Consider the following 12,456-nt stretch of genomic DNA (forward strand, 5'->3'; position numbering starts at 1 on the left):
TAAGGGGAGCAAATCTAAGTTCCTTCCTCGTAGCTCACATTCCACAGGTGAAGTCACTTGCCCAAGATGAGGCTGGAATGTCAGAGCCAGGATTCAAACCCTCATCTGGTGGCCTCCCACCTTACCCTAGAACTCACCAGCCCTCAGGACATCCTCTTACGGGGAGCATAGACTGTCCCTGCCAGCCCCTGTGGGGAATTTGAGGATTTAGGGGCAAGGCTGGGTCAGGGATAGGAGAGGTCCTACTATTCCTGTGGAACCTTCTGTTTCCTGAACATTCCCTGGCAGCCCCTCCCCAAAGAGAGATTGAAGGCCTGACCGTGCCAATGTTTTCCCCGGGGAGGGAGGGCAGGAGAAGCTTCCCCAGGGGATTTCAAGGGAGGATGGAGGTGGTCTCTGTTCTGGGGTCAGAGAGTGACACGCTCTTCCTGCTGAGGTGGGGAATCCCCTTGGGTTTCTCTGGGTTTATGGGAGAAGCCTATTGTTTTCCTACTGATCAGGCCCTCAGGGGAGGAAAACTCAAGACCTGGCACGTCACAGGACTAAATCAGCCTCTGGCATCTGAGTGGCTTCTTAGGCTTGGGGCTCATTCCTGCCCTCTCATGCCCTCAGCCTCAGGCTGCCATGAGACCCATGGCATTGCCACTGGGCAGTGACATTTTGTTTTAACCCAAGGAAATAAGACATTGGCAAACCCCCTTCTCCAAGGAAAAAAATACAGGATTGTTCATTACAGCATTTGCTCATAGTAACAATCATAGGAAACAATGTAAATGGCCAATGTTTAGGAATTAAATAAAATATGGTAAAAATCTACATATAATGAAATACTTTTAATGCAGCCATTAAAACTCATTATGTAGAAGAAAATTAATTTCATGAGAAGAGTGCTTTATAACAGATTTAGTCAAAATTCAGATCATAAAACACAATGTACATGATCTCATTTTTAACCCAAGGAAATAAGAAAAAAAATACCTATATATATGCATAGAAGAATGTCTAGAAGGATGCATCCAAAGTTAATTGTAGTTATTTCTGGGTAGTAGAATGATACGTTTTCTCCTGTTTTCAATATTTCCAAGTTTCCTTCAGTGAAAATGCATGTATTTTGTAATCATGGAGAAAAAGTTCCCACAGTGTGTACTGGCGAGAGAAGAGAAGGATTGTTTCCTTTTGGCTTTGCACTTAGATGGCCCAAGGCCTTGGCCTTGTTCCGGGAGTGCAGATATTGTAGAAGCCACGGGGAGGGCTGGGAGCAGCAGAGGAGAGGCCAGCTTGAGGAGAATAAGCTGGGCATCGCTGTCCAGGTGTCATCCTAAATGTCACCTCCCGGAGAGGCACTTGACCACACAGCCTGGCCAAAGGAGGTCGCTCCCACACTTACTCTCTACGTTTCACCCCAGCTTACTGTCTTCATAGCACCCATCCGCATTTGGAGTTACCTGCCTGCATATCCATTTCCTTGGTGATTATTTATCTCCTGCACAGAAGGCAAGCTCTCCAAGAGCAGAATCCCTGTCTGTCTTGCTCACTCTGACTTCCCATCAGGAGAAAGGACCCAAGCCAGATCTTGGTCAACAAGCAACTGAGGACTTGCTCAGCAGCCCCAAGCTATAGGCATTTATCCTAAGGCTACACACGGCAGTGAGAAAAAGGAAATAACTTCATAGGAATCTAGAAACTGGTGGAGAGCTGGCTTATAGGACCAGACCTGGGTGGTGCTCAGCAACCTGGAGGACCTGGCTCAGTGTTAGTAACAACAGTGGCCATGTACAGGTGTTGAGGAAGTACCAGCTTTATGTTTTCTCTTAAGGTAGAACCAATGTAGGTTAGATCCCTCTCCCTCTGCTTCCAGCCCTCCTGCTGCCACCAGCCAACTCCATCCCTCAGCTCCCAACTTCAGCTCCTCTCTTTAGAACCTGCTATAGTCAGATTCTCACTCCAACTGTTCCACTGACTCATCCCTGACCAGGAACACCTGTGACTCCAAGATGCTAAATCTCTGTCTTCATATTATTAAATAGTTGACCTATCACAGTGGACTACGCCATCCTCCTCAGAAGTCTTTCTCCAGGTTTCCCTCCTACTGTACTTGCTAGTCCTTTTCAGTTTCTTTTGCTGAGCTGCTGAATGGGGCTCAGCCCTTGCACAGCTTCCCCGTTTTTTCTTTCTTTCTTTCTTTCTTTCTTTTTTTTTTTTTTTTTTTTTTTTTTTTTTTTTGAGACAGAGTCTTGCTCTGTCACCCAGGCTGGAGTACAATGGCACAATCTCCACTCACTGCAACCTCTGCTTCCTGGGTTCAAGTGATTCTCCTGCCTCATCCTCCCGAGTAGCTGGGATTACAGGAACCCGCCACCACACCCAGCTAATTTTTGTATTTTTAGTAGAGACGGGGTTTCACCAGGTTGGCCAGGCTGGTCTTGAACTCCTGACCTCAGGTGATCCACCCACCTTGGCCTCCCAAAGTGCTGGGATTACAGGCGTGAACCACCACACCCAGCCAACAGCTTCCCTATTGACATCCACCCTCTTGATGATCTCATCCTGTGTCACAGCTTTAAAGAACTATGTGCTGAGCACTCACAAATACTCATTTCCAGCCTGGACCTCTCCCCAGATTCACAGTTCCACCTGCCTACAGTCTTCTCCACTTAAGTGCCTAAAAGGCATCTCACACTTACGTCCAAAACCGCATTCCTTATCTCCCCACAAAACATGCTCCATCTGTAGGCTTCCATTCAGAAAATGGCAATTCCATCCTCCCAGTTGCTCAGGCCAAAACTGGGAATATTCCTGCTGCTCCCAGCCAACTCTGTCTCCTAGTTCACAGCTTCAGCTCCTTTCTTTTTAACCTGCCCCAGTCAGGTTCTAATCCCATTCTTTTTAATCTCTCACTTCCAATCCATCAGCAAATCCTCCATGCTACTGCTCTGGTCCAAGCCACCATTGTCTCTTGCCGAGATTTCTGCCATAGCCTCCTAACTGGTTCTACTCTTTCTCTCAGTTTGTTCTCAACACAGCATCCAGAGTGATCCTGTTAAAATGTGGGTCACATCATGTCACTTCTCTGTAAAAAACCCTCTAGTGGCTCCTGTCTCAGAATCAGAGCCCAAGTTCACAGAAGGACCTCCCCTGAATGCTGTGAACACTGTGGAGCCTCTCGCTACCTCTCTGATCCCTCTCCTGCTTCTCCCTTATTCTCTCTACTCTGGCTGCACAGCCCTCCTCACTGATCTGTTAACATGTCAGACAGGCCCTCACTGCCAGGCTATTGTACTTGCCATTCCCTCCACCTGGGAAGCTTCTTCCCCGTTAATTCTCAGGGCTCATGTCCTCACTTTTTTCAGGTAACTTTGTTCATAATTTACCTTCTCAGGTGTCTAGCCTTCTCTGGACACACATTTTAGAATTTTGACACCCCTTCTCACCTTCTGCCTCAATATTCCCTACCCCTCTCTCCTGCCGTATTTTTTCCTCCCTAGGATTTACCACTTCTGATTCCTATATTTTTAATTTAGGTATTTTGTTAGTTTTTGGTCTCTTCACTACCACCACCGCCCCACCACCCCCACCCAGTAGACTGCAAGCTCCATGAGGGCAGGGTGTTAGCCTTTTTAGTCCAATGCTCTATTCCCAGAGCCCTAGGACAGTGCCTGGCATATAGTAGGTGCTCAGTAAATAGCTGATGAATGGATATATCCATGGAAATGAATGAAGGGACAACTTATTTTTTATACAAGGCCTTGAGACAAAGTGGAAAGGGCACTGAGGTTTCTGCCAGTATAGGAGCATTAACAGGCCGAATGAGAAAGAAACCCTCTGAGTGGAGAATGCCGCTGGGTGGAAGCTTGTACCCATGTCTGCCCTGGGCCAGCATCCCGCCAACTCACACCTCAGCGGCTTTCAAAGAACTCACCACAGATGGGCTCTCATCTTTCAACTTCCATCCAGGCTTGCTTTGTTCAAAGGCCCACCTTCAGTGCCCTGCTTCAATCATTTACTTTCCTTGTTTTTTGCAGGTGCCAGAGCTTGTAGCCTATTGGAGGAAAACACACCAAGGTAAGAAAACAATAAGACCACATCTTGTTTGGGACTTCCCAACCTAGCCTTGGAAACTGTCCAAGGAAGGCCAGGGTGCTAAGTGTTGGCAGCTGCATAAAGGGAAGACCCAAGAGACTTTATGTTGACTTCCTGGATAGAGTGAGAGTCCTGGGGACAGTGAGGCAGCTTAGTATAGTCAGTGATGGCTGTGAGGTCTTTAGACCCAGGAAGACAGTGTTTCACTTGGGAAAATGTGGCAGCCTCCCCCAAGCCAGTTGGTTGTGGGCCTACAGCATGGCCCTCCTGCCCTACCTCCCTCCAGGTCTCCCCTTCCTCACTTGCCCAGAAGTGCTGCCTGCCCCACTGAAGGCATAGCAGGCTGCTGCAGAGGGTCTAGGGCTTTTTTTTTCTTTCTGAGATGGAGTCTCACTCTGTCACCAGACTGAAGCGCAGTGGCACAATCTCGGCTCACTGCAACCTCTGCCTCCTGGGTTCAAGCGATTCTCCTGCCTCAGCCTCCCAAGTAGCTGGGACTATAGGCACACGCCACCACGCCCAGCCAATTTTTGTATTTGTAATACAGATGGGGTTTCACCATGTTGGCCAGGATGGTCTCAATCTCTTGACATCATGATCTGCCCACCTCGGCCTCCCAAAGTGCTGGGATTACAGGTATGAGCCACCGCGCCTGGCCTTTTTTTTTTTTTTTTCTAAAGCAAGACTGGTTTAGTTCAAGAGGTATATACTAAGATCTTTCCAGCATAGGGCTTCTCTAATTCTGTGTTTAATCTGAGTCCAAATTTTGTGAAGATCCTCAGCAAATAAATGGATGTGGGAAATGTGTGATTGGGAAAGAGGCAGCTTTTAAAAATGTATCTGGCCTTTGACCACGCCATTTCACTTTCCAGTATTTATTCCAGGAAAATACTCATACTTGTGCAAAGTTTGTATATAAAGATAGTTATAACTGCATTGTTTATCATTTACAAAAAGAAAACATCTGAAAGCCCAACAAGAAGGAAATGGTTATTCCACGTTGGCACATTCATACAAGGGAATGTCATTAGGCAGAATGATGAAGATATATATTTATTGATGAGAAAGATATTTGAACATACTATTTTTTAAAAAAAGAAGTGGAAAAATCTTACAAACCATTCAAGGAAAGTAGCTTTGGGTTCAGCCTGAAGGGTTGAAGTCGAGCTCAGTCTCTTAACCAACTTGGGAACTCAGGCAAGTAATGTGATCTCCCTGAACTTGTTTCCTGCCTGTAAATGGGGCACAATAACACCTAGCTTGTGAAGTTGGAAGGATTAAGAGATTAACACATCTAAGGCCTCAGCACAGCCCAGTAGGTGATGATTGCTCAGTAGCTGGCTGCTTAGATGAGACATGGACTGTGATAGTATTTTTACCTGTTTATAAGCCTGGAAACATTCTGGAAATTCATACACCAACAGTGGAGTTTTCTGACTGATAGAATCATGGGTGATTGTTAATATTTTCTTATTTTTCTACAAGGAATATCTCCTGCTTATCTAAGGATGGTATAGTTAAAAAAAAAAGTGACAATTTAAAAGGTTAAAAAAAAAAACCATGCATTTCAGCAGGTAAGTTTGCAAAGCAGTCCCTGCACAGAACTCTGGAGAACTGAGAGAGAGGTGGGAAAGAAAGGGAATAGGAAGAACAACCAGTGAAGGAAAAGAGAAGGGGAGGTCAGACCCCAGGGCTAGTGGCCAAGGAGATGCACCTCGGTGGTAACGCTGGAGCCCCAGCAAGCATGTGTGTGTCCTCCCATCCCCTATGATTGGCACCTCCTGGGAGAGCTCCAGGTAGGAGATCTTGTAACCCAAGGCTCATCTGTCCCAGCTTCTGATGACAATAAATGTGTGTAGCCTCTTTTAGCTGCTGAGACAGCCTGACTATGGCACATCCAGGGAGAGGCCCTGTGGCTCTAGTCCGGGGCCTGGCTCATCCACCTTTGGTAAACCAGTGTTTTTTTCCATGTCCTGAGTAGGAGAGGAAGGGCATCCTAGTGAATTCCCAGAAGTCATCCTAAAAGGATTAGCACCTCTCTTCTTTAGCAGTCCAGTAGGATCTATACCCAAGAGACAGGTCTCCCAAGCAAATACAGGCTGCCAGGAAAGGGAAACGGTGACCACCTAAGGGCTGCCATGCCTGGCTCTCATCCCCACCCTCACCCCACCAACTGCCTTAGTGGCCAGTGACATCAGGAGGAATGCTTCCATGCTGATGGTGCTTGTGCCCACCTATGCCGGTTTATTGAGCATTCTTAGACAGGCATGACTCTTCTACATAAGCGAATTTTCCAAATTATTAAATTTGATCCCATCACATTGCAGTTTTAAAATTGTGCCCATTTTAAATTAATTTCTAGTCTATGAAATTTATCAAAGTAATGTGCAAATTCAAAATAGCTGGAAGAGATGATTTTGAATGTTGTCACCACAAAGAAATGACAAGTGTTTAAGGTGATAGACATGCTAATTACCCTGATTTGATCATGTCACGCTATATGTGTGTCTGGAAACATCACACTGCACTGCATAAATATCTACAATTATTATGTATCCATTAAAAACAAAATAAAAAGTGCATACATATGGTTTAAATATCAGTTGTACTGAGAAGCCCATAATAAAAATCCCTTCCCCATCTTTCTCAGTCCCTCTCTCTATAGGCTACCTCTTTCAACCATTTACTAGTTTCCATTTCTGTTTATACTATTTTTTGATCTACCGATTTTAGGCATTTGTTGACTTTTTGTGATAGATGAGGATTGAACTTCCCTACAGAACCATCCCCACTTTTCCTCCCTCCATCCTTCCAATAAGAACATAACACAATCTGTGGTTAACTCAATAGTGAACGTGGACATATTGGTCACTGCTGAGTTATGTAGCATCTTTGAGTTCTGGAAGATTTTCTTATATTATTTCTTTAATAATTTTCTTCTCTCTATTTTATCTGTTGGATCATCTGGATTAATGTTTTAGTTTCCTTCTATTTTCTCTCCTACTTTTCATCTCTGCCTTTTTGGTCTACTTTCTTGGGAAACCTTCATTGACTTCATACTCCAACCCTTCTGTTGATTTTTTTTTTTTTAAATTTTGGCTTTCTTTTTCTAATATCCTAGTACTCATTCTTGTTCTTCCTGTTCTTTTTCAAAAATACCACATTCTTTTTTATGCATCTACTATCTTCATCTTACCCTTCTTGAGGCACTATTTATTTTTCATTTGTCCATTTGTCTCAATAGTCTTCTAGTCACTATTTTGTTTTTGTTTCTACCTGGAGGTGGCAGCGGCGGTGGTGGCTGCTTCTTGTTGTTGTTGTTGTTTTTGTCGTCGTCATCCTTCTTCTTCTTCTTCCTATTCCTCTTGTTGTTCTTCTTCTTCCCTCTTCCTCCTTCCTTTTTCTTTCTTCTTCTTTCCTCTTCTCCCTCTCTCTGTCTCTCCATCTCTCCTTGTTGGAGGCTTTCCTTAAATGCCAAATATCTCAGCTATCTGTTGGTATTTTTTAATGGAGCAATAATAGGCTGAACTAAACTCTGCTTGGGGAGAATTTATCAACTGAGGTTTCACTACACGAAGCAAGCCAGTCTTTTAGTTAACAAGCCTCCAATGAGCACCTTTTCTCTAGAGCTAGGTTTCTCAACCTTGGTACTAGTGACATGTTGGGCCAAATAATTTCTTGTTGTCAGAGGCTGTCTCATGCACTGTAGAATGTTTAGCAGCACCAGTGACTCCTGCCTACTAAATGCCAGTAGTAACCCCCTTCCCAGAGTTGTGATAACCAAAATGTCTGTCAGCATTGCCAAATGTCCCCTGGGGGACAAAATCACCCTGTTGAGAACCACCACCCTGAAGCCTCAATCTATGGTGTGAGTGTTCTGGCCAGCAAGACAGAAGCTGCATGGCTGTGTGTGTCCCAGCCTTGGAAGTCACATAGCTCATTTCCACTGTAGTCAGAAATCCATACAGGTTCAGGGAAGGAGACACAGACCCACCTCTCCATTGGAGAAATGTCAAAGAATTTGCAACCATCTTTTAAATTCACCATACCCTCATCCAGAGTGATATATACCTGGGGTGAGGCGGGGCAAGTTAAGTGGGTGGGACGTTGAGTCCCACACTTCATTCTTTAGACTTTTCCCTCACCTCCCTATTTTCATCCTTGTATTCACCTGCCCTCCCTCCTGCCTGTCTCTCTCCTGTTCAGTGTCTTTGTCTCCAGCTGTGTGGGGCAGAGTGTGGAGGTGAGACCTGGGGAGGATTTCAACCAGTTTCCTCCATTCATTACCCCCAATGGCTGCTGTACCTCAGCCCCACCATCCACAACACCTGGTCTCCCCAAGTCTGAGCTCCTCCTGCAGGGTTCCAGGGGTGAAGTGGCTTACCTCCTGTCAGTGTGCCCCTCTGCAAGCCCTTCAGAGCCTAGCTTCCTCCACGTCGGTCATTATTCCTCCACCTGCCTCCCAGCTTCCTGGAGTTTGGGGAACTCTTTCAGCCACTCATGTCTCCTTTACCATTCTCTTTGCCTTTGAGAGTTAATACTATTTGTTTGTTTGTTTGTTTGCTTGCTTGAGACAGAGTCTCACCTTGTCACCCAAGCTGGAGTGCAGTGGCACGATCTTGGCTCATTGCAACCTCTGCCTCCTGGGTTCAAGCAATTCTCATATCTCAGCCTCCGGAGTACCTGGGACTACAGGCATGTGCCACCATGCCTGACTACTTTTCATATTTTTAGTAGAGTAGGGGTTTCACCATATTGGCCAAGCTGGTCTCGAACTTCCGATCTCAAGTAATCCACCCTCCTCGTCCTCCTAAAGTGCTGGGATTACAGGCGTGAGCCACCGCGCCTGGCCCCATTTGATTTTTTTAAGAGACAGGGTATTACTTCATCGCCCAGACTGGACTACAGTGGTGTGACCATAGCTCACTGCAGCCTTGAACGCCTGGGGTCAAGTGATCCTCCCACCTCAGCCTCCTGAGTAGCTGAGACTCCAGGTACACACCACCACACCCAGCCAATTTTTTTTTAAGACAGGGTCTTGCTATGTTGCCCAGGCTGGTCTTGAACTTCTGGACTCAAATGATCCTCCTGCCTTGGCCTGCCAAAGTGCTGGAATTATAGGCGTGAGCCACTGCACCTAGCCGCATTTGATTTCTAGACTAGCATTTTAGTGGTGCTTCAGGAGAGAAAGGAAACTGGGAGTGTAAATAACTGATGTGTTGAACTGGAAACCCTGTTGTACCTCTCTTGTATGGATCTATCTCTACATTGTGTTACAGTCTTCCCTGCCCTGTAGCAGCTCTGTGAAGCAGTGCAGTGACATTTAACCTTCTGTTGATCATTCAGAGTCCTCTTTATGAAAATACTTGTTTACCTTGGAATTATTAAGCTATTAAGCTATTACCTTGGAATTATTAAGTAGAGCTATTTGTTCCTCCATAATGAGGACCCCAGTCATTTTGCTGGGATTCTTTAAACCTTTCTTCGTGGCCACCTCTGTCCCTGGCTGCCTCTCATCCTATGTATTTGTGGTGAGAGTGCCACATTACAGCACGTTAGCTTCTAATGTACTCTTTTCAAATGGCCAGCCCCGGTGACTCTGCCGGGCATTGTTTGTTTGCCACCTCCTCAACACATCCCTGCTCCTGTTGATTTTCTGCTCTTTCCCACACCTCCCAGGATCTGACCTTTGTGGATTCCATCAGCCAGGCTCCAGGTCCCCATGCTTCCAGTTGGGTTTGGCCAATTGAAGACCCCTCCCCTGACCAGAGGTTGGAGGCTGGGAGGGGAAATGGGAGGTGCTTTATCCCCCCAGCTCCCTCCCTTGCCAGGTCTCAGGTCAATAGTGCCTGTGTTTTTCACCCTAAAACCACAGATCCTGCTGGCAGTCCCCTCCTACAAGTCTCTCTGGGTTCCAGGAGCCCTCCTACCTCCTCCCTGGGGATTGGTGGTCACAGCTCCCACTGTTGCTGGCTGCAGGATGCTTCACCTTTCCTTGAGGGTTTCTCTTCATCTTGCTCACCCTTGGAAACAGTCCCTTCCTCAGTCTGTCCTGTTACCAGTGGAGTGTGCATCTGTTTCCTGCTGAGACTGTGATCAATACAGCAACCTTTTCTTTTTTTTTTTTTTGAGACGGAGTCTCGCTGTGTCGCCCAGGCTGGAGTGCAGTGGCACAATCTCGGCTCACTGCAAGCTCCGCCTCCCGAGTTCACGCCATTCTCCTGCCTCAGCCTCTCCAAGTAGCTGGGACTACAGGCGTACGCCACCACGCCCAGCTAATTTTTTGTATCTTTAGTAGAGATGGGATTTCACCGTGGTCTCGATCTCCTGACCTCGTGATCCGCCCGCCTCGGCCTCCCAAAGTGCTGGGATTACAAGCGTGAGCCACCGCGCCCGGCCGTACAGCAACCTTTTCTGATTTGCATCTAAAACAAGGATACTCAAGCAGAGAGGGTATCAACATTTAAAAAAAAAAGAATAAATAGTCCCTGAGTGAGCCCTGAGAGACTCTGTTAGGCGAGAGTCTGGGTATGAGTTTTGTGACTTCTCTAGGCTACTCAAGGGCTTTTGTTTGTTCATGTCAATGTTTTTAACTATAATGCAGATAATAGAGGGCAATAGATTAGTGACACTGTACTTACTGGAGTGATTTGAGAAGGAAAATAAGCATGTAAATGAAGGGAAGCCAGGATCACTCACTCTCCTGGTCCCAGTCAGCCCTCGTTTTTGTTTAATTTGTGTATTTTGAAGCACACATATCTCTAGGGAAAAAAATGAAATCAAGAACTCCTCCTGGCCACCCGTTTCCTGAAGCATGAAAAGGAAACATTTCATAAATGCTTTGTAAAGAAGACAACAGGAAGGGGTAGTGTCACTGGCTGGCAAGAGCTGCTGTTGTGGTATTTCACAGACAAGGGAGGTGACGTGGCACATGGGGGCTGAGGTCCCAGCCAGGGGCTGCACAGGCCCAGGCCTCAGGGCCCAGGCCTCGCTCTGGCCTGTAGACCCTCAGCCTACTGGACAAGAGGAAAAGGCCTAGGGAACATTGCCCACATTTCACAGAGAGGAGGCTGAAGCCAGTGAAGCAGAGAGTTGCAGCTTCAGTGGGGAGACACTGTTATGCCCCGCCTGTCTTATTCATGCTTCTTTTACCTGTAGGGATTTTTTTTACATGGCTACCCTTGAGTGATAGAGCCTTCATCAGCTTAGCTTGTCCTCTTGCAGCCTACGCCACTCTGTGCCCTTTAGCCAAGCAAGCCCAGCTGAGGCCCCGCAGCGTCCCTGTCCAACAGAGCTACAGGAGGCCCGAGGCCCCTTCCTGTTCACTCTTGCTGTATAGACGCCACGCTGCAAAGCAGATGTGCAGGGACACCACCTGAACACCCAGCCTGCAGCTCAGCCCCACACACTGTGGATGGTGGAGATCCCAGAGGGCCAAGGGAAGCTTGTTGAGACCTCTCTGCACTGCCCCTCCCACAGCAGGAGGTTCATGGCCCATGCATTTCTGGGAGGGTTGACAGGGCCCAGGTGGGTGGAATACCTGTCTGTGAGCCCCATGTCCTGTCTTGTCCCAGCTGCCTGTAGTTTGACCGAGTATGCTAAAGGTCAGCCGTTGCTTAGGGAGGCTGCCACTAACCACACAGAGAGGAAGGAAAATTCTCAGCCACAGTACTTAGAGCTGAGCCTGACATGGTCCTCAGCAAGATGTTGCAAGTTCCTAATCTGAACACAGAGGCCAAGGAGTAAGCATCATCTGGAGCCCAGAGCTGACTGTCATTACCCACAAACATAAACACCCTGAGTCAGGCCTTTTCCCCACCCTGCCGAAGTTGTCAGAGCCTCAGCACTGGCTCTGCCCTGGATGGCAGCCCCTGGGAAGCCCAGCTGCCACCTCTCTACAAATGGCCTTGTAGAAGCTGTGCTCAGTGATCCACTTCCTGGGGTGGGGCTGGGCCCACCTTGTTGCCATTACACCCCATTACAAACTGACGCAACCAGCTTTCAACAGACACTGCCAAGGAAGATACACATTACAACAGCATGCTGCAATACCTCTGCCTGTGCAAGAGACCAACCCACATCCAAAAAATCTTTCCACCCCAGTGTCTCACTCCACTGAGCTGGAAGTGGCCTTTATCAGGACCCTTTGAGGTCTTGAGTGGATCTGCTTTTCCCAAGATATTAAGCCAGTGACTTTCAATCCTGGCTGCACGTTACCGTCATCTGGGATATTAAAAAATACTGATGCCTGGATCTTGCCCCCATCCAAAAGAGTCTGACTGAATTGATGTGGGTTTCAAAAATTTTTTAAGTGTTTGTTAAAGGATGACATATATGCAAAAAAAAAAAAAGCACAAACCATAAGTGTAAAGCTCA

General features: G+C 46.9%; 1 protein-coding gene across 3 annotated transcripts in view; it reads left to right on the plus strand.

Moving 5' to 3' along the window:
- Positions 1 to 12,456, plus strand: part of LOC105739397 (translation initiation factor IF-2) — a 65,737-nt gene that overhangs the window by 35,407 nt on the left and 17,874 nt on the right. For all 3 annotated transcript variants that reach the window (XM_030818515.1, XM_030818521.1, XM_030818530.1), the window contains exon 3: positions 4,023 to 4,062. In XM_030818515.1, coding sequence (XP_030674375.1) covers positions 4,023 to 4,062 — 40 coding nt within the window. The remainder of the gene's footprint in view (positions 1 to 4,022; positions 4,063 to 12,456) is intronic.

The sequence above is a fragment of the Nomascus leucogenys genome, chromosome 2 (assembly GCF_006542625.1).
Source record: "Nomascus leucogenys isolate Asia chromosome 2, Asia_NLE_v1, whole genome shotgun sequence".
NCBI lineage: Eukaryota > Metazoa > Chordata > Mammalia > Primates > Hylobatidae > Nomascus > Nomascus leucogenys.